The 19,819-nt window shown below is 52.8% G+C and overlaps 1 protein-coding gene across 2 annotated transcripts; it reads right to left on the bottom strand.

The window, feature by feature from the left end:
- Positions 1–2,758: 2,758 nt before the first annotated feature.
- Positions 2,759–16,472, bottom strand: LOC148131652 (uncharacterized). Of its 2 annotated transcripts, none has more exons than XM_087953343.1 (8): positions 16,364–16,472; positions 5,868–5,933; positions 4,648–4,695; positions 4,430–4,492; positions 4,035–4,089; positions 3,541–3,597; positions 3,155–3,216; positions 2,759–2,850 (listed from the first exon to the last, which is right to left on the bottom strand). In XM_087953343.1, exons 1-8 carry the CDS (start codon positions 16,368–16,370, stop codon positions 2,804–2,806), a joined length of 405 nt encoding a protein of 134 aa, XP_087809469.1. In that variant the 5' UTR covers positions 16,371–16,472; the 3' UTR covers positions 2,759–2,803. The 2 variants fall into 2 exon arrangements, with proteins under 2 accessions (XP_087809469.1, XP_087809470.1); XM_087953344.1 differs by lacking the exon at positions 16,364–16,472 and adding an exon at positions 12,724–13,186.
- Positions 16,473–19,819: the final 3,347 nt, after the last annotated feature.

Raw genomic sequence — 19,819 nt, 5'->3', positions numbered from 1 at the left:
TTTCAACATAACATACCATCAACAAGTAAGAAAGAAGAGAGGCTATTTTAGTAAGTATGTACACACAGAAAAGGGTAGAGGAAAAGAAAAAAGAAAATTCCAAAGACAAGAGTTTTTGTTTCCGCTTTTCACTTTGGAAGCTTCCACTTCGAGCACACCGGAAATGGCAAATGAAGATTTGCTGAGTAACAGCTGCCAGTAAGCAATGTTCCCACTCGTTTAAAGACTTCCTCTTTTACTTATATTTTAGTGTTCTTTAAATCAATTGTTCTGATCTCCTTCAAATAGAAAAGGAACTGTTTCCTCTGCTAGGACCCGTTCTCAATTTTCCCAGAGTTTATAGATTAGATTGTGTCCCTTCAGACAGTTAGATCTGTTACTTTGCTGTAGCCACTTCAGCGTTCTGGATACCGCCTATGGCGCTGCTCTCTCTCTCTCCCCCCCCCCCACCCACCCCCCATCGGCTTCGTTCTGCTTCTGGCTCCGATTTAATAGCTTCAATCCAAATGTTAGTGATAATAGAGTCTTTTTAATCGCCCCCCCCCCCCTGCGTGCTGGTCTTCAGACTTCCAAAATTCTCTTTACTTCTTTTTGATTTCCGACTCTCTTCTGCCTGCCAAGCTCTTTCACTTTCACTAGACCAATTCTTTTGTAGCCGCTTTCTCTTAGAGCTCACAGCAGGCATTCGCACAGTATTTAACAGCCTGAAATCAGTCTATTGTCAGTCAAATCTCTTCTCTGCCACTGTCTTTAACCGCGACTCTCTTTCCCCACGAGCTTGCAAACTTTCACTCAGAGCCTCCATTGTTAGGAGGCTGTTCTTGATCGTTGGGCTCTGGAGGGCTTCCTCTTCGTTGCAGGGGCGTTGCTTTCCCCACACTGCAGCCCGAGGTTCCCCCACACCGGCACGGGTCTCTCCAAGACTCGAGCACCCCGAAAGATCGCACCAAACTCAAGAAAAGGGAGGCTAGAATCACGAGCGGATTTCTGCCCTTCTGACCATCCTTGCCTTGCCACTGGAAGTCCAGAATAGCCGCTTAGTTCTAATCTTTGCAAGACATGAGTGGGTGTCACTTTCGATTCCAGAAGAAACGAAGCGGCACCTCCCTCCCCTCCCCCGCCCTTAGAGGCCGAGGAGCACTTGGTCGCTGTGCCACAAAGTTGCTACACTTTTATCAGCTGAGACTCTGCAAAAGGATGTCCGGTAATACTGAAGGAAATGCAGTTGTTCCAAGTGGAATCGGGTGGGGCCTTTGAACCTTCTGACGGAGGGTTTCTTTTTTTCTTTTATACCCCCCCCCGCTTGGCTTCAGCCCTAATCCAGCTCGGTGCCGCCGCTCTTTCTTTCCTGCCGTCTCATCTGCCCTCGCTGTCATCCCCAACGCAGCAGCCCGAGAAAGGAGGCCGAGGGGCGCCCCGGGGGCCGCACGCAGCCCCAAGACTGCCAACCGCCCGACCATCCAAGGAGCCTGGCTTCCCCCTGAGCCGCCTGGACCCCGCCAGAGGCCAACCCAGCCGTGGCGTCCTTTCGTCCTGAGGTGAGGCTGCCTCATTCGAGTGAGGGGGACATAAGGGACCCCCGCGGCCCGCCGTCGCCTCGCCGCCCACGAGCTCCTTGGCCTAGAACAGCCCCCTCCCCCCCTCCCCGGAGTAAACAGGGCGTCTTTCTCCCGCCGTCGCTGCTGAGGGAGAAGCGGCTCTAAAGCGGGCCGGTCTTTCTCAGGTAGCGGGCCTCCGGACGGCTGGCGACCCGGGACGCTGCTCCCTCCGCCGCTCCAGACTCCCGAGGGCGCGTCCCGGAGTTGGAGGCGGCCGCCCCTCCGCCGAACTTGGGAATTCTGGCAACTTTGGGGAGGGGGAGCCCGCCTGGCGCTGAGGGGAGGGGAGGCTTTTCGGCGCGGAGGAGCCCCGGCAGGTGCTGCCCGAGGAGAGGTGGGGGGAGGTCCGCCACACCCGCGCCCCCTCCGGGCCTTCGCGCCCTCGCCGGGCGGGGGGGGAGGAGGCGGCTGGGCGCGCGAGGAGCCCGGCGCTTCGTCCCCTTCCCAGCCGGAGCGCCAAGCGCAGGTGACCGGAAGGAGAGAGCCGGGGCGGAGGGCGCCCCTACAGCCACCCGCCCTCGCCTCGCGGGGAGGGGGGCGGCCTTTCCTGAGGGTTGCTATGGCGGAGGTGGAGGGAGGGAGGAGGAGGCGGCCTCCTCGGTCTGCTTTTACCCAGACAGGCGCTGAGAAAGAGCGCGGGGGGAGGGCTGAGAGCTCCGGCTCCCCTCAGAGAGGAGCGGCGAGGGGTCTTGGGGGAGGAGGGGACGAGGATTTCGGGGTCCCTGGAGGGGGCAGTGGCTGGTCCGGGCCAAGGAAGCGGGGCGGGCGAGTAGAAGGGGAGAGCCGGGCTGTCTGTCTTTGAGGGCGGGAGGAGAGGGGCGCTTCGTGCTTGGGGAGGGGGCGGGAGAGCAGCGGGCGAGGAGCGGCCAAAGCGCCCGAGAAAGGCGGCAGAGGAGCCGCAGGAGAAGCGAGCTGAAGGGGCCCAAGAACCGAGTAGTCTTCGACGGCTCGGCTGGCAGCGCGGCTGGAGCGTCTCCAGTGCTAAGCAAGAAAGCTGGGGGGTCTCAGCTGGAGGGGCAAGCAGGGCGGATTGACATTTGAAATTAGAGAACAAGAGGCTAAACAATTTTATAAAATTTGGCTTCTTTTATATCAATGGTTAGACAATAAAATACAATAATGAAATATGTAGAATTTTAGAAAATAATAAATGTAGGATGCTGCAACTGCTCTAAGTTGCCATTCCCTTTTTTCGTGGCCAAAACCTAGTTAGCCACCAGCTGGATCTGGCCATGCAACTCTGTGAGATTCCCTAGAATTCAAGGTGGGAGAGGCGTTGTTAGAAGGGGGAGGGTTTCCTTGGGGGTATCGTATGTCCTCTTTGGCATACAGGTTAGGTTGTGAGTGGGGTGCAGCCCTGGACCGGAGACGAGGAATTCCCCACGAAAGGTCCCAAAGTTGCTTTCCATTGGCTCCACGCTAGGCCCCCACGGCAGCGTGAAAGAGCCGAGAGAAGGGCCTGGCCGTTGGGGTCCTTGACTTCGTTCTCCCCCAATCCTTGAATGGTGGGAAGAGAGGCATCTGAGGGCCAGTCTTTGGGGTGGGAAGGGACTTACCAACCAAGTTGGGGCATCTTCTATGGAAGGCAGAAGAAAGATGGAGGCCTCCTGGAATTCTCCTTGGGATGCAAGGGAAGAAGAAAGCAGCGTGAGACGCGTGTCTTAAACTCCAAGCCTCCTTCATTTAACCGCGAATATGGTTCATGTCTTCTTTTGAATAAAAGGACATGGAAACAATCCGACTGGCCTCTGCGTGTTTTCATGGGGAACCTGGGCCCTTCCCTGGGCCCTTCGTGCTGTTCTCGGGAACAACGTCTTGTCGCCTCCAGAAGAAGCCACAAGGACGGGGCAGGTGGGTGGGTGGGGGGAGAGGAGGGTTGGGCGACGGTGGGGTGGATAATTCTGCTGCAAACAGACGTATCTCAAGGCTGAGAAGAACTTACCACCAAGCGGTGAACAGCCAAAGAGCAGAATAAAATAGGCTGCCTCTCGGGATCCGCCTGAAACAATAAAGAGGAGACACTGGGAGACACCGAGGAGAAACCGGGTGTAAAATGCCCCCATCTCTCCATCGAATATCGGGGCTTGCCACGGGTCACTTTGTGCTTTTTAAGTAGGAAATCTTATCCGAATCGGCCCAAAGCAGCAGCGTCGGGTACTCTGCGACCGAGGACCGGGAGAGGATGCTGAGCTGTGGATCCTATTCGGGGAGGGGGGTCCTGGAGGGGGATTCCCAAGGCAGGATCTGGGACGGATCCCCTCCCAACCTTACAGGGAGGCAAATGTTCCTCAGCGGCCCAGATCAGGATGGAGGGCTACGCTTCGAAAGAGGCGCGCGCGCATCGAGGAGACCCACTGAAAGGAGTCAGGTTTGACCTGAATCCTGGCCGGCTCTCAAGCCAATCCACCTGTATCTCCCGAACTCAGACGTGCTTACCTGTGCCAGAGAACGCTGAAGTTCCCGTTCCGAGGAAGCCAAGATCGCCCTGCACCTGTGAAGAAACAGCGGTGAGACCGTCGTGACAGCTGAACCCCAAAGACTTTGAGCAAAGCTGCCCCACAAAGCACCTTCCCTTGACAGCCCATATTCCCCAAAGACTCCCTGGAAACAGATCTCCTTTGGAATCCCCTTGATCGTTCCCTTGGATGATCTAGCGCTCTTTCCGTAGTTTCTGGCACCCCGATCCCAGGATCCCAGGGTGGCTTCCGCAAGGAGGAAGAGCTGCCACCGAGACCGTCCCCACCCCACCCCACCCCGTTCACGCTGCAGGCAATTCCTCTCCGCGGGGAGGGGCTGTCAGAGCAGGATCCCCGCTTCTCTCCCACACTCACCTCCGATCCCAGGATTGCCAAACTGGATCTGAAGACCGGCCGCACATTGGAATCCATCCTGAGCTGCAAGAGCGACAGAGATCACTTCAGTCAGGTGGTCGCCATCGGGGCTCCGGGAGGGCCGGGTGTTGGGGGCATTCGGACCCCATCCAGCTCCCCTCCCTGAGTCCTTACTGAGGACTGGTGCCTGGACAAACGCAGGGACGGCAGAGACTCACCTGAGACCAGAGAAAGGCCCAGTTGACCCTGCAGAGCTTCGTTTGGACCTGCAAGGGGACAAGTGTACATGTTGATGACCCAAGCTCTGTAAAGGACCTTGGAATACTCACCTCTAATGATCTAAGTGCTAGAGCCCACTGCAACTACATAGCCAAAAAGGCATTAAGAGTTGTTAACCTAATCCTACGTAGCTTTTTCTCTGGTAATATCACACTACTAACCAGAGCATACAAAACATTTGCTAGACCAATACTCGAATACAGTTCATCAGTCTGGAACCCACATTACATATCTGATATTAGCACAATTGAGAAAGTCCAGAAATATTTCACAAGAAGAGTTCTCCACTCCTCCACTCGTTGTAGAATACCTTATGCCACCAGACTTGAAATTCTAGAACTAGAAAACCTTGAATTACGCCGTCTTCGGTCTGATTTAAGCATGGTATATAAAATCATACATTGCAATGTCCTACCTGTCAATGAATACTTCAGCTTCAACCATAACAACACAAGAGCACACAATAGATACAAACTCAATGTTAACTGCACCAAACTTGATTGCAGGAAATACGACTTCAGCAATAGAGTGGTCAATGTGTGGAATACTCTACCCGACTCTGTAGTTTCTTCCCCAAACCCCAAAAACTTTAACCTTAGACTGTCTACTATTGACCTCACCCCTTTCCTAAGAGGTCTGTAGGGGGCGTGCATAAGCGCACCAACGTGCCTACCGTCCCTGTCCTATTGTTTCTCTTATTCTTCTTTTTATTTTTCTTATATGTACCCATTTCATGTATTCACAACTATGTATACACTTATACTTATCTTGTAAACAATTGGCAAATCAAATAAATAAAATAAAAATAAATAAATGGGCCCGAGATGAAAACACGCCCCGATACAGACGCGCGAAGAGACCCGCGCGCCCCTCAAGACGGTCCAACCTTTCCCAAGAGATTTCCTTTGACTTCTTTAGGCCAAAGCAGGTGGATGCGCGTAAAGGAAGCGCGGTGCTTTTGGAGGCAATGCGGGAACGTGCTGGTCGAGCCCCCCTCCAAGCCGTAATCCCAACCCTCCTCTCCCCCTGGCTCTCTTTGCAGCCAGAGAATCTCCTTCCCGCCTCCCAGGAGATCCTCCCCCGCCCCCTTCAAACCCTGAGGGAGGGGAACCAAGAAAGGGAAAGGCCCAAGAAGTCCTGGGTCATCTCCCAAACTGACCTCCGAATCCGGGACGGGGGGCTGGTCGGAGAGCCAGAAGGAGGGTCGCCTCCAGTCGCCTTGGTACTGCAACAAGGAACGGAGGAAGGATTATGAGGCAGTCGATCCATCCAAGATGCCAAAAGTCCCTCCGGACACACGAAGACGTGAATCCCCCTTGCCTGCGCTCAGTGCCATCTCGTGAACAAGTCCCACCACGGGACATATGAAGCAGTTAATGCCCCCCTCACTCCCTGACTGAGCCTAGAGGCTCCCGCTGTGCCACCCAAGGACGGCAGTCCTTCCCTCCTCTCGCGCTGCATCTTGGCATCTTACCACTCGACATAGCTTCTTCTCCAGGAAACCAAAACGTCTGTATCGCCAGCAAACATGCAAATGTCTCAAAGCCACGGACGCATCCGTTTAAACAGGGCTGCAATTCAGTCGTCACGCCTACTTCCTGTCTTTACCAACTCTACCTCTAGTCCCCTCGACGGCAGGGTTGCCATCTAGCCGTTTTTCCGGCAAATTGGAGAAATCTGGCCGTATTTCTATCTGTTTGGCTGTGAAAAAAATGATGTCTGAGGGACATGATGCTGTGTGAGGGACGAACCGGGCGCCGCTCTTTCCTGCCCTCTGATCTGCTGCCTTCGCTGCGCTAAAACACGGCCGGATAAAGTCCAGAAAGAGCCGCCTCGGGGGCCGCACACAACCCCGTGCCCCCAGTCCGCCGCCCGTCCTCCTACTGCCCCCGCCCCCCCCATGGCAGAAGGCACAGGCCCTGGTCCCTCGATGTGGGGACTGGCCACTGGACCAGACGGCCCCCGCTTGGAGCTCTGCTTCTGCACGGTGGTAAGAGAGTAGGCTGGCATGGGGGTGGGGGTGTCTCTGTCCAGGCCCTCCCCGGGAAGGAAGCACCTACCTATTCCTGCCACTGCTGTCACCCTGGGGGAGAAGGAAAGTCAGGCCAGTCTTGGGGTGCCAAAGACTTGCTCTGTGCGCGTGTGTGTTTGTGTGTGTTTGTGTGTGTAAACGGTCCCTGAGTGGACCCATCGCTTGGTTTCTCCTCTAGGTCCTCCTGCTCCGATACGGCGCACTGATGCCGTGTAAGTGGAGAAGAGGAGCTGGCCTAAGAACCACTGCAGCCACCACACACAGGTGCCCCGTTCCCTCCTTTGGGCCTGGCGGTAAACCCAAGGCCTTTTCGGCTGCCAACTGTCCAACGATCCAACTGTCCAACGAGCTGCCAACTGTCCAAGGAGCCTTTCTTCCCATTTATCTCTGTGAAACCTGGAAAAGCTTAACATCGCCTGCTCACAAAAGGCCATCCCACCACCCCAGGATGCCACAACCCTCATAAATTTGAGTCCACTTTCAGTTCTCTGAATTTTCCCCAGGATGCTGCAACTGCTGTAAGTCGTCATTTCCACATCCCGCCCCATTGGTGTTTTTAATCTGGCCCGCCGAAGATTGGGGCGCCCGTTGGAACACCAACAGCAGAGGGGAACGGAGGACAGTCAACCTGCCGGCCGAAGGGAGAGAGACTCGCCAGCTGCCCTTCGAGGAGCCGGTGCGCGCCCAAGGCGACGGGGGGGGGCGGGGGGAAGAACCCCGCTGGCAACAGGCGCGGGTGACTACGGGCGGGGACGGACTGATGGACGGACGGGGCGGCATGCTCCGGGGCTCGCGCGTGTGTTTTGGGTCTCCCCTTTTTGCAAGGGGACGTGTGTTACTCGGTTCTCCAGGGCTGACGACTTTATTTACGCCAAAGGGAGTGGGGGGTTGGGGGTGGGGAATGGTCTTGCCGTGGCTGGCTGCGGAGCGTCTTTGCAGGGCTGCTCGGGAGGAGATCTGGGGGTGCCCGGCTCCCCAAGATACCCCAGTTATTTCTTGTGTACATGTTTGTGTGTGTGTGTGTAGTGACAGCTCCGATGATGTCATATGCCGCCACGTTCTCCTCCGTTCTCCTCACGTTCGTTTTGTCCCTTCGTAAAGAATCTTTCGCTGTCAATCCGGAGACCGTTGGACAGAATTGCGCTCGGATTTATTCATTTATTTTATTTATTTATTTTTATTTATTTGATTTGTCAATTGTTTACAAGATAAATAAGTGTATACATAGTTATGAATACATGAAATGGGTACATATAAGAAAAATAAAAGAAAAATAAATTTCCACAATTCCCACCCTTCGTGGACTGGGCTCCGTTTCCAGGCACGAACAGTTTTGCGAGAGCGTCCGCTTGACCATGCTAACCGTGAAAACGCGCGGGGGTTTACGCCAGGGGTGCTTACTCGGGAGAAAACCTCTCTTGATCGCTGTTCAAGGTAGGGTCTGACTGACTGACGGGGTGGATTTTGCGGTTTCTGCATTGATACCTCCCCCCCCCCCAGCCTTTTCAAAGCATCTCAACTACAGCAGGGATCCCCAACCTTTTCGACGCCGCGGCCCGGTTCCGGCGTCAGCTGGGCGCCGCGGCCCGGTTCCGGCGTCAGCTGGGCGCCGCCATCTTTTTTTGACGAAAAATCACTTCCGGTGACGTCACCGGAAGTGATTTTTCGTCAAAAATGGCGGCGCCAGCGCTTCTGGTGAGCTTTTTCGGGTAGAAATGGCGCAGCGGTTTCTATTTATGGCCGAGGCTCAAGCCCCTCCTCGCCCGGTTTCTGAGGTGGAAAGTCCCGAACCCGTGGGAGGCCTCGCGGGTATGGCTCATCGCTTCCTGTGTCACTCGCGCCAGCCTTGTTGAGGAGCTTCCTCATACTCCCGCTCTCACACACAAAGTCTCGCGCCCCGGCATCGGCTCCTACTCAAAACGTCTCACGCCCCGCATCGGCTCCTACTCAAAACGTCTCACGCCCCGCATCGGCTCCTACTCAAAACGTCTCACGCCCCGCATCGGCTCCTACCAAAACGTCTCACGCCCCGCATCGGCTCCTACTCAAAACGTCTCACGCCCCGCATCGGCTCCTACTCAAAACGTCTCACGCCCCGCATCGGCTCCTACTCAAAACGTCTCGCGCCCCGCATCGGCTCCTACCAAAACGTCTCGCGCCCCGCATCGGCTCCTACTCAAAACGTCTCACGCCCCGCATCGGCTCCTACTCAAAACGTCTCACGCCCCGGCATCGGCTCCTACTCAAAACGTCTCGCGCCCCGCATCGGCTCCTACTCAAAACGTCTCGCGCCCGCATCGGCTCCTACTCAAAACGTCTCGCGCCCCGCATCGGCTCCTACTCAAAACGTCTCGCGCCCCGCATCGGCTCCTACTCAAAACGTCTCGCGCCCCGCATCGGCTCCTACTCAAAACGTCTCGCGCCCCGGCATCGGCTCCTACTCAAAACGTCTCGCGCCCCGGCATCGGCTCCTACTCAAAACGTCTCGCGCCCCGCATCGGCTCCTACTCAAAACGTCTCACGCCCCGGCATCGGCTCCTACTCAAAACGTCTCGCGCCCCGGCATCGGCTCCTACTCAAAACGTCTCACGCCCCGGCATCGGCTCCTACTCAAAACGTCTCACGCCCCGCATCGGCTCCTACTCAAAACGTCTCACGCCCCGCATCGGCTCCTACTCAAAACGTCTCGCGCCCCGCATCGGCTCCTACTCAAAACGTCTCGCGCCCCGCATCGGCTCCTACTCAAAACGTCTCACGCCCCGCATCGGCTCCTACTCAAAACGTCTCACGCCCCGGCATCGGCTCCTACTCAAAACGTCTCACGCCCCGGCATCGGCTCCTACTCAAAACGTCTCGCGCCCCGCATCGGCTCCTACTCAAAACGTCTCGCGCCCCGCATCGGCTCCTACTCAAAACGTCTCACGCCCCGGCATCGGCTCCTACTCAAAACGTCTCACGCCCCGCATCGGCTCCTACTCAAAACGTCTCACGCCCGCATCGGCTCCTACTCAAAACGTCTCACGCCCCGCATCGGCTCCTACTCAAAACGTCTCGCGCCCCGCATCGGCTCCTACTCAAAACGTCTCACGCCCCGGCATCGGCTCCTACTCAAAACGTCTCACGCCCCGCATCGGCTCCTACTCAAAACGTCTCACGCCCCGGCATCGGCTCCTACTCAAAACGTCTCGCGCCCCGGCATCGGCTCCTACTCAAAACGTCTCACGCCCCGGCATCGGCTCCTACTCAAAACGTCTCACGCCCCGGCATCGGCTCCTACTCAAAACGTCTCACGCCCCGCATCGGCTCCTACTCAAAACGTCTCACGCCCCGCATCGGCTCCTACTCAAAACGTCTCACGCCCCGCATCGGCTCCTACTCAAAACGTCTCACGCCCCGCATCGGCTCCTACTCAAAACGTCTCACGCCCCGCATCGGCTCCTACTCAAAACGTCTCACGCCCCGCATCGGCTCCTACTCAAAACGTCTCGCGCCCCGCATCGGCTCCTACTCAAAACGTCTCGCGCCCGCATCGGCTCCTACTCAAAACGTCTCGCGCCCCGCATCGGCTCCTACTCAAAACGTCTCGCGCCCCGGCATCGGCTCCTACTCAAAACGTCTCGCGCCCGGCATCGGCTCCTACTCAAAACGTCTCGCGCCCCGCATCGGCTCCTACTCAAAACGTCTCGCGCCCCGCATCGGCTCCTACTCAAAACGTCTCGCGCCCCGCATCGGCTCCTACTCAAAACGTCTCGCGCCCCGCATCGGCTCCTACTCAAAACGTCTCGCGCCCCGGCATCGGCTCCTACTCAAAACGTCTCGCGCCCCGCATCGGCTCCTACTCAAAACGTCTCGCGCCCCGCATCGGCTCCTACTCAAAACGTCTCACGCCCCGGCATCGGCTCCTACTCAAAACGTCTCGCGCCCCGGCATCGGCTCCTACTCAAAACGTCTCACGCCCCGGCATCGGCTCCTACTCAAAACGTCTCACGCCCCGCATCGGCTCCTACTCAAAACGTCTCGCGCCCCGCATCGGCTCCTACTCAAAACGTCTCGCGCCCCGCATCGGCTCCTACTCAAAACGTCTCGCGCCCCGCATCGGCTCCTACTCAAAACGTCTCACGCCCCGGCATCGGCTCCTACTCAAAACGTCTCACGCCCGGCATCGGCTCCTACTCAAAACGTCTCACGCCCCGGCATCGGCTCCTACTCAAAACGTCTCGCGCCCCGCATCGGCTCCTACTCAAAACGTCTCACGCCCCGCATCGGCTCCTACTCAAAACGTCTCACGCCCCGGCATCGGCTCCTACTCAAAACGTCTCACGCCCCGCATCGGCTCCTACTCAAAACGTCTCACGCCCCGCATCGGCTCCTACTCAAAACGTCTCACGCCCCGCATCGGCTCCTACTCAAAACGTCTCGCGCCCCGCATCGGCTCCTACTCAAAACGTCTCACGCCCCGGCATCGGCTCCTACTCAAAACGTCTCACGCCCCGCATCGGCTCCTACTCAAAACGTCTCACGCCCCGCATCGGCTCCTACCAAAACGTCTCGCGCCCCGGCATCGGCTTTACTCAAAACGTCTTACGCCCCGCATCGGCTCCTACTCAAAACGTCTCACGCCCCGGCATCGGCTTTACTCAAAACGTCTTACGCCCCGCATCGGCTCCTACTCAAAAAGTCTTACGCCCCCGGCATCGGCTCCTACTCAAAAAGTCTTACGCCCCGCCATCGGCTCTCACACAAAAAGTCTTACGCCCCGCCATCGGCTCTCACACAAAAAGTCTTACGCCCCGGCATCGGCTCTCACACAAAAAGTCTTACGTCCCGGCATCGGCTCCTACTCAAAAAGTCTTACGCCCCGGCATCGGCTCCTACTCAAAACGTCTCGCGCCCCGGCATCGGCTCCTACTCAAAACGTCTCGCGCCCCGGCATCGGCTCCTACTCAAAACGTCTTACGCCCCGGCATCGGCTCCTACTCAAAAAGTCTCAGCTGCCTTCGGCGCCCAGAGGCTCCCGCTGCTCCACCCTCCTTTCTGCCCCGACGAAGGCAAGGCATGCCAAGGACGGCCGTCCTTCCCTCCTCTTCCGCCGCATCTCGGCCTGTCCCCACTGTGCGTGGCTTCTTCTTCCCCGCACAGCCGACACCTCCCACTCGCCATCAAACGCCCAAGTGTCTCGCAGCCAGGCCGGGCCCTTAATAGGTGCCCAGGTGCCCCTGGGCTGCGATTCCGTCTTGACGGCCGCTTCCTCCGTCTCATGGCTCCCCCTCCGGGCCTGAGATGGCGGCTCCGAGGACTCCTTGGCCAGAACTGTCAAACTCAATGCTCGCGCGGGCCCTGATGGAAACGGCGACTGACTCGCCCGCGGTGCCTCCGCCAGCGGAAACGGAGCTTGGGAGGGTCGCGCTTGAGGGGTGCGTTTTGGCTGGCGGAGGACTAGCAAAACAACCTCGGGACCAAAGAGAAACCCAAAGGAGAAACGTCGCTTCCTTTGGACTCCCGCAGAAAGAACCGAGGCTTCTTTGGCTGCCAAGCACCAACTTCTCCGGCAGCCTCTCTTGCAACCGAAGGCGCCGGAACCTCGAAGGAATGGAAGGTCGCCTGCTACTTTAGGGGGGCCCCTCCCGTGAAGGGGGCTTGGAGTAGGTGGGAGCGGCCCCTTGGGTGTCCCTTTTGGGCGTATCCTACTTGTGGTCGGTTTTAGAGTTGAAAGATTACGTCACACACCGCCCGCTGTCCCCCCCCCCCACCCCTCCCCCTGCGACTGAGATCAGTGCGTGGTAGCTAAATTTCTCAAGGGAAATACAGTAGATCTAAGGGAGGGGGCGATCCGGTAAACCCACCCGCGGAAGGAGCTGCCACGGGCGGTGGGGCTGGGCTCCTATCCGTCCGTCCCAGTGCGAGTATCCCCCTCCCCCCACAGCGCGCCCGGTGCTTTGTGGAGCAGCTTTGCCCAAACTCGGGGCGGGGGGGGGAGTTTCACCTGCCACAAACGTCTCCTGACTGTTTCTTCCCGGACCAAGGGGGATTTTGCTTGCTCGGGAGGTCCATTTCCCCCACGCCCCTCTGGCAACGGGAAGGCGCTCTGAGTTTGGGCGAGATTTCGGGCTTGGAAGGAGAACCGATCAGGAATCAGGCGAACCCCCTTCCTTTCTCTGGATCTTCTCTGGGATTTTCTTGGAAGTCTCCCCCGCCCCCATTTTAACTACCTCCACGTCTCCGATCTGGATAACTCTGGGACAAAGGACGAGTTTGGGAGTGAAAGACCATTTTGCCCCCTGGAGGGGAGGGGGAGGGGATGCGCCCCAACTTCTTCCACCCTCCTTGGAAATCCACCTTCCAGGACCTCCTGAAGCCTCAGCCCGGCAACCTCCCGTGACCCTTAGAACGAAGGCCAAGGGGTCCCGCTCTTTATCAGGATGGGGTGGGGACTCTGCAAAAGTACCTCCGGCTTAATACTGGGGGCTACTTGACGGTGCGTGCGCCGTTGACTTTGGCTGCCGTTGACTTTGGCGCTAAAAAACAAAGACACTTCACTATACTACCATAGCTGGAATTGTTGGTATAATTGGATTGACCAAAGATAAATTATTTATCATAAGGCATAAAAGAAAAGTATCAACCCATAATAACGAGGTAGCAATATAAGTTAAAAACAGGTGTGGTTATATGACACAAGTTAAGGTTATGAAAACAAAAGAAGATCTTGCAAACTGTTAAAATAAGAATACTTTTACCCTTGTAACCTCCTTCTTTCTTTCTTCCCCCTTTCTTTCTCTTTCCTTTCTCAAAATTCTTTCCCTCTCTTCCTCTCCTCTTTTCTTTCTTTTTCTTTCTTTTGCTTATTTGTGTATGTATTGTGACTGGTTTTAATTGTAAAAATTAATAAACTATATTTAAAAGAAAAAGAAAAAGAACGAAGGCCAAGGGGTCCCGCTCTTTATCAGGATGGGGTGGGGACTCTGCAAAAGGACCTCCGGCTTAATACTGGGGGCTACTTGACGGTGCGCCGTTCCGGTTCTGGGCATTTTTAAACTGGAGTTCCCTGGGCTTTTTTCCCCCTTCTGCTCTTAGAAATGCCTTGTCCTAGAGGACGGGGTCGTCAAGGGGCCGTAAGTCCTCGACCCTGACTTTGAAAAGGGCCCGCAGCTCCGTTTCTCCTTGTCCCGAGATCGGCAACGGGGCAGCCCCAGAACTCAACGGCATCTGCGCGCTGTCATTTTTTCTCTCTGCGCCGCGCAGCCTTTTCCTTCGCCTTTGGCTCCGGGGTTCCTCACCCTCGGGGCAGCCCTGCCCGGTCAACGGCCAGCCCGGCAACGGGAGCTGCGAAGGAGAGAAGCGGAAGTGCTCCAGAGACTCCCCCTTGCCTTTACTACTCCTTAGCCTTAGCCCGGCCTACCATTACTCCTCCTCCAACTCCGCTACTCCTCCTCCAAGTGCGCCCCGGGCCTTTTCCAAACAGAAGGTGGTTGCTGTGTGACTGACGGACCGGGCGACCGGGCGCCGCTCTTTCCTGCCCTCTGATCTGCTGCCTTCGCTGCGCTAAAACACGGCCGGATAAAGTCCAGAAAGAGCCGCCTCGGGGGCCACACACAACCCCGTGCCCCCAGTCTGCCGCCCGTCCTCCCTACTGCCCCCGCCCCTCCATGGGAGAAGGCACAGGGCCTGGTCCCTCGATGTGGGGACTGGCCACTGGACCAGACGCCCCCGCTTGGAGCTCTGCTTCTGCACGGTGGTAAGAGAGTCGGCTGGCATGGGGTTGGGGGGTGTCTCTGTCCAGGCCCTCCCCGGGAAGGAAGCACCCACCTATTCCTGCCACTGCTGTCACCCTGGGGGAGGAGGAAAGTCAGACCAGTCTTGGGGTGCCAAAGACTTGCTCTCTGTATGTGTGTGTTTGTATGTGTTTGTGTGTGTAAATGGTCCCCGAGTGGACCCATCGCTTGGTTTCTCCTCTAGGTCCTCCTGCTCCGATATGGCGCACTGATGCCGTGTAAGTAGAGAAGAGGAGCTGTCCAGATCAGAGATGGGCAGTTCAAGATGGAGGCTGACATTTCCAAAGAGTCGCACATTGAGTAGATAGCAACAGCGCTTAATCTTTTACAGGGCTTCCCTGGGCTTTTACAGCCCTCCCTAAGCCTGTTGGCCCCAACAATCTGGCTCCTCATTTTACCCACCTGGCAAGGATGGAAGGCTGAGTCCACCTTGAGCCTGATGAGAATTGAACGGCTGACAGTCAGCAGAATTTGTCTGCAACCCTGCATTCTTTTTTTTTTTTTTGAAACAAATTTTATTAATTTTTAAAGACAAACAAAACATCATTAAACCTTGTAGACATTAAACCTCTTTCCATTATAAATTTTTACAAGGCAGATAAAACATTGTTTTATACAATATGATTCTAATATATCCCATTTCCACTTAAATATCTTTTAGCAGATTTCTCATTACTTCTCTTTGCACTTAATCATCCTATTCATATTTCCCTCTGTCTTGTTTGCAATTATTCTCCTCTCGCTTTCCTCCAAGGTTTTATTAAATCTCAAATGAACATAACACACACAAAACACAAAAAATAAAACTTCTTTTTTAAAAAGTAGCTTGGCCCCGGATTACCTCTCGCCATTACCTATCTTATTTACCATTCTATATCTTCATTATAACTTCTCCCCGCTTTCTTAACTTCTTAATTCTATTTTATTTATTTCATCTTAATTTAAATCATCATATTTGTATCTTTTGTCCATTCTTTCCCAATTATCCATTTATCTCATTCCCTATAGTAGAAAAAAAAAAGATTTCTCCTGAAATCACTAATCGAAGTATGATGCCTTTCCATCGCTCCCCTAAATTAACATTTAAGGTAACACCTAGTTCCCTATCTGATTCTGCTTAGTACATACAGCTTAGAGAAAAAAATAGTAAATCCATAAAATGATTAAATATATAATTAAACATTAAATCTCATAACATTCCAATTATCTATTTCAGAAACAAATACTACAATAATATGTTCATACTAACATCCACACAATAGTCAATTAAACTCTATACTTAAACTAAATATTTTAAACATTCCTTTTAATAAGCAACCCTGCATTCTAAGCACTTGTGCCACCGCAGTGGTTAGAAGAGAGTCAGATCCTGGCTAATTCTCACTCGAACCCACATTATCCCCCAAACTCAACTTTGCTTACCATTCCAAGAGAAAATAGAAGTTCCAAGGAATCAAGGATCCCTCTTGGTCTGTGAAGAAACAGACAAGAGACAGTTTTGACAGCTGAACCCCAAAGAGTTTCAGCAAAGCTGCCCCACAAAGTACCTTTCAACAGCCAACATACTCCAAAGACTCACTGTAGCCAGATCTCACCCTCTATCGGGGGTCTCCAACCTTAGCAGCTTTTAAGACTTGTGAACTTCAACTCCAAAGGTGGCTGAGAAATTCTGGGAGTTGAAGTCGACAAATCTTAAAGTTGCTAAGGTTGGAGACCCCTGCCCTATATGGTTCCCTTGGCTATGCATGATCTAGCACCCTCTCCATATTTTCTGGCATCCCCTGATCCCGGGATCCCAGGGGGCTTCTGTGCAAGGGGGAGGAGCTGCCACAAGTACCCTCCCCCACACACCTTTCATGCTGCAGGCAATTCCTCTGCAGGGGGGGCTGTCGGAGCAGGATCCCCGCTTCTCTCACACATTCACCTTCCAGCCCAGGATTCCCAGACCGGATCTGAAGACGGGGCCGCACACTGGAATCCATCCTGAACTGCAAGAGCAAGAGAGATCCAATTCAGACAGTTGGTCTCCATTGGGGCTCCTTGGGGAGGTGGGGCGATTTGGGGCATTCGGTCCCCATCCAGTTTCCCTCCCAGGGTTTATTACAGGGGGGCTCCCAGGGACGGCAGAGGCTCACCTAAAACCAGAGAAAGGTCCAGGTGCACCTTCAGATATGATCCTCTCTGGGCTTTGTTTGGACCTGCAAGGGGACAATTACCTACACACATTTGGAGCTCCAGCCTGGGTGCATATTCCCTCACAAGTAAGACTGAAAGGGCAACATAGAGCTAAGAAGTTATTTTTTGTGGGTTATGAGGCCAACCATAGATCATTTAGATTCTGGGATCAAGGCACAGCTCATGTTTATTGTAGTGCTAATGCAAAATTTCTTGAGCACGTTGGATGGGATAAACTGGAACCCGAATCCAGCAATGATATTATGATTGACACCCAAATAGTCCCTAAAGATGATATCAGTAAACAACAAATAGCCATTAAAGAGGAAGAACAGGAGGAAGTAGGAGAACAGGCACAGGAAGAAATAGAAGAACAGGAGCAGGTGGCACAGGAAAGTCCACCAGTAAGCCCTGTATTACCAAGACGTTCAACCCGTGTAACACGACCACCTGGTAGATATCAGGCTAGTGTTGTATGCCAAGTGAATACAGTTCCAAGTAATTATAGTGAACTAAAACTGTATGCTGCTAAGGATCCGGCTGCTTGGCAGAAAGCAATGGATAAGGAACTGGAATCATTAAAAGCACTGGAGGTATATGAAAACGTTAAGTTACCACCAGGTAAACATGCCATAGGATGCAAATGGATATATAAACTGAAGACAGGTGTAGATGGGACTGTTACCCATAAAGCCAGGTTAGTAGCACAAGGGTTCAATCAGACAGCAAATGACTACGATGAGGTGTTTGCACCTAGTCTGAAGGCTACTACATTAAGAGCGGCATTAGTGTGGGCAGCTAAGGAGAAATGTATTGTAAATCATTTGGATGTAGAGACGGCCTATCTGCATGCACCGTTGCAACACACTATTTAAAGAAAACTTTAGGTCTCAAAAATGATAATACTGATAATAACAATTGCTGGAAATTGAAAAAGAGTCTTTATGGTTTGAAGCAATCAGGATATGAATGGAACCAATGTATAGTTAAAGAATTAACTAAAATAGGCTTTGTAGCTGGCATGGCTGATCCATGTTTGTTTAAAAAGGAAAGTAATGGTATAGTGTCATTATTGTTATTATTTACTGATGACATAGCATTAATCACCAAAACTGAACAAGAAGCTACTGAGATGATTTCACTATTGGAAAATAAATTTAAGATAAAACAGGAGAAATCAAACATTATCTTGGTTTAAAGATAGATAGAACTAGGGGAGGATACAAGATCTCACAAGCTGATAAAATTAACCAATTACTAAAAAGTTTTAAAATGGAACTTTGTAAACCGGCTAAAACACCAATGAGCCAGGAGTTTAGCCATAGTGATGTTCAAAGTCCTGTTTTTGATAAGAACATTTATCAGTCCTTGATTGGCAGTTTATCTTATCTCAGTAATTGATCAAGGCCAGATATTGCATACCGTGTTAATCAATTAGCAAGATTTAACCCTGAGCCCACTGAAAGGCACTGGCAAGCTGCTAAACGTGTGTTAAGATATCTGAAACAGACAATGCATTATGCATTTTATTTGGAGCCAAAAGATGAACTGAATTTAACTGCATATGCTGATGCAAATTTTGCTACAGACATAAATACACGAAAATCTACATCGGGCACTGCTGTATTATTGGGAAAAGCATTGATTGGATGGAGATCTATTAGACAGAAACATCTAAGTTTGTCAACAATGGAGGCTGAATTCTCATGTTTATCTTTACTATGTACAGATTTAGTTTTGTATAAGCAATTATTAATTGATATGGGAATTGATGTAAAATATCCTATTGTTATTTACGAAGATAACCAATCAGCAATACAGATGGCTTCAAATATTGCTGTTAAAACAAGAACAAAACACACAGATTTAAGATATTTAAATGTGAGACAATGTGTGCAAAGTAAAATGATTAAGCTAGAATACTGTATGTCAGAAAATAATATAGCAGATCATTTTACAAAGGCCCAAGGCTCTATAAAGCATAAGGCGTGCTGTGAAGATTATGGACTTAGAATGTAAGGTTGTCTATATTGTCTTACCCAAAAGGGGAGAATGTTAGGAATATAAGTCACCTAACAGGTATTTGGGTTAGAAATATAAAAAACCAGGATAAACATTTTAATACTATGTCTTTAAGAGATTGCAAAAACTGCAATTGGGTGTGGTTTTTCAAACAGCCATAAAATGGAGCCAGAAACCTGGGTTGTTTAGTCTTAATCTCAGAAGAGTGTGTGACTCTATCTCTGTTTCCTTCTGTTGGAAAGTATTACCGCTGCTCCATTTCTTCTAAGTGACTGATATTACTGGATTTAATGTAAGTCTGATACTGAACTGTTTTTGACACTGGACTTTGATATTTGGATTATCCCTGGATTGAAAAACTGACTGATTTACATGTGAATCACTTTTGGACTGCCTATTTTGGACTTTGCTTAAACCTTTCTGAAAGTAAAAACCTACATTTACTGTACAGTGTATCTGTGTGCTCTGTGTGTATTATTCCAACACTACTCTCAAATATGTCTCCCTGTATGCGCTCATTCTCCTAACGGGGAATTACCTCAACAAACTCCAAAGGTGGCTGAGAAATTCTGGGAGTTGAAGTCCACAAATCTTAAAGTTGCTAAGGTTGGAGACCCCTGCCCTATATGGTTCCCTTGGCTATGGATGATCTAGCACCCTCTCCATATTTTCTGGCATCCCCTGATCCCGGGATCCCAGGGGGCTTCTGTGCAAGGGGGAGGAGCTGCCACAAGTACCCTCCACCCCCCACACCTTTCATGCTGCAGGCAATTCCTCTGCAGGGGGAGCTGTCAGAGCAGGATCCCCGCTTCTCTCACACATTCACCTTCCAGCCCAGGATTCCCAGACTGGATCTGAAGACGGGGCCCGCACACTGGAATCCATCCTGAACTGCAAGAGCAAGAGAGATCAAATTCAGACAGTTGGTCTCCATCGGGGCTCCTTGGGGAGGTGGGGCGATTTGGGGCATTCGGTCCCCATCCAGTTTCCCTCCCAGGGTTATTACAGGGGGGCTCCCAGGGACGGCAGAGGTCCATATCTCATTCATTTTCCCTTCCTTTCCCCTTCCTTCCTTCCTTCCTTCCTTCCTTCCTGAGACCAGAGAAAGGT

The sequence above is a fragment of the Notechis scutatus genome, chromosome 2 (genome assembly GCF_049901735.1).
Source record: "Notechis scutatus isolate UNSWTSFEM ecotype Mainland chromosome 2, rNotScu1.2, whole genome shotgun sequence".
Classification (NCBI taxonomy): domain Eukaryota; kingdom Metazoa; phylum Chordata; class Lepidosauria; order Squamata; family Elapidae; genus Notechis; species Notechis scutatus.
Note: the sequence above shows the minus strand (reverse complement) of the source record. Positions and strands in the feature narration are given on the sequence as shown.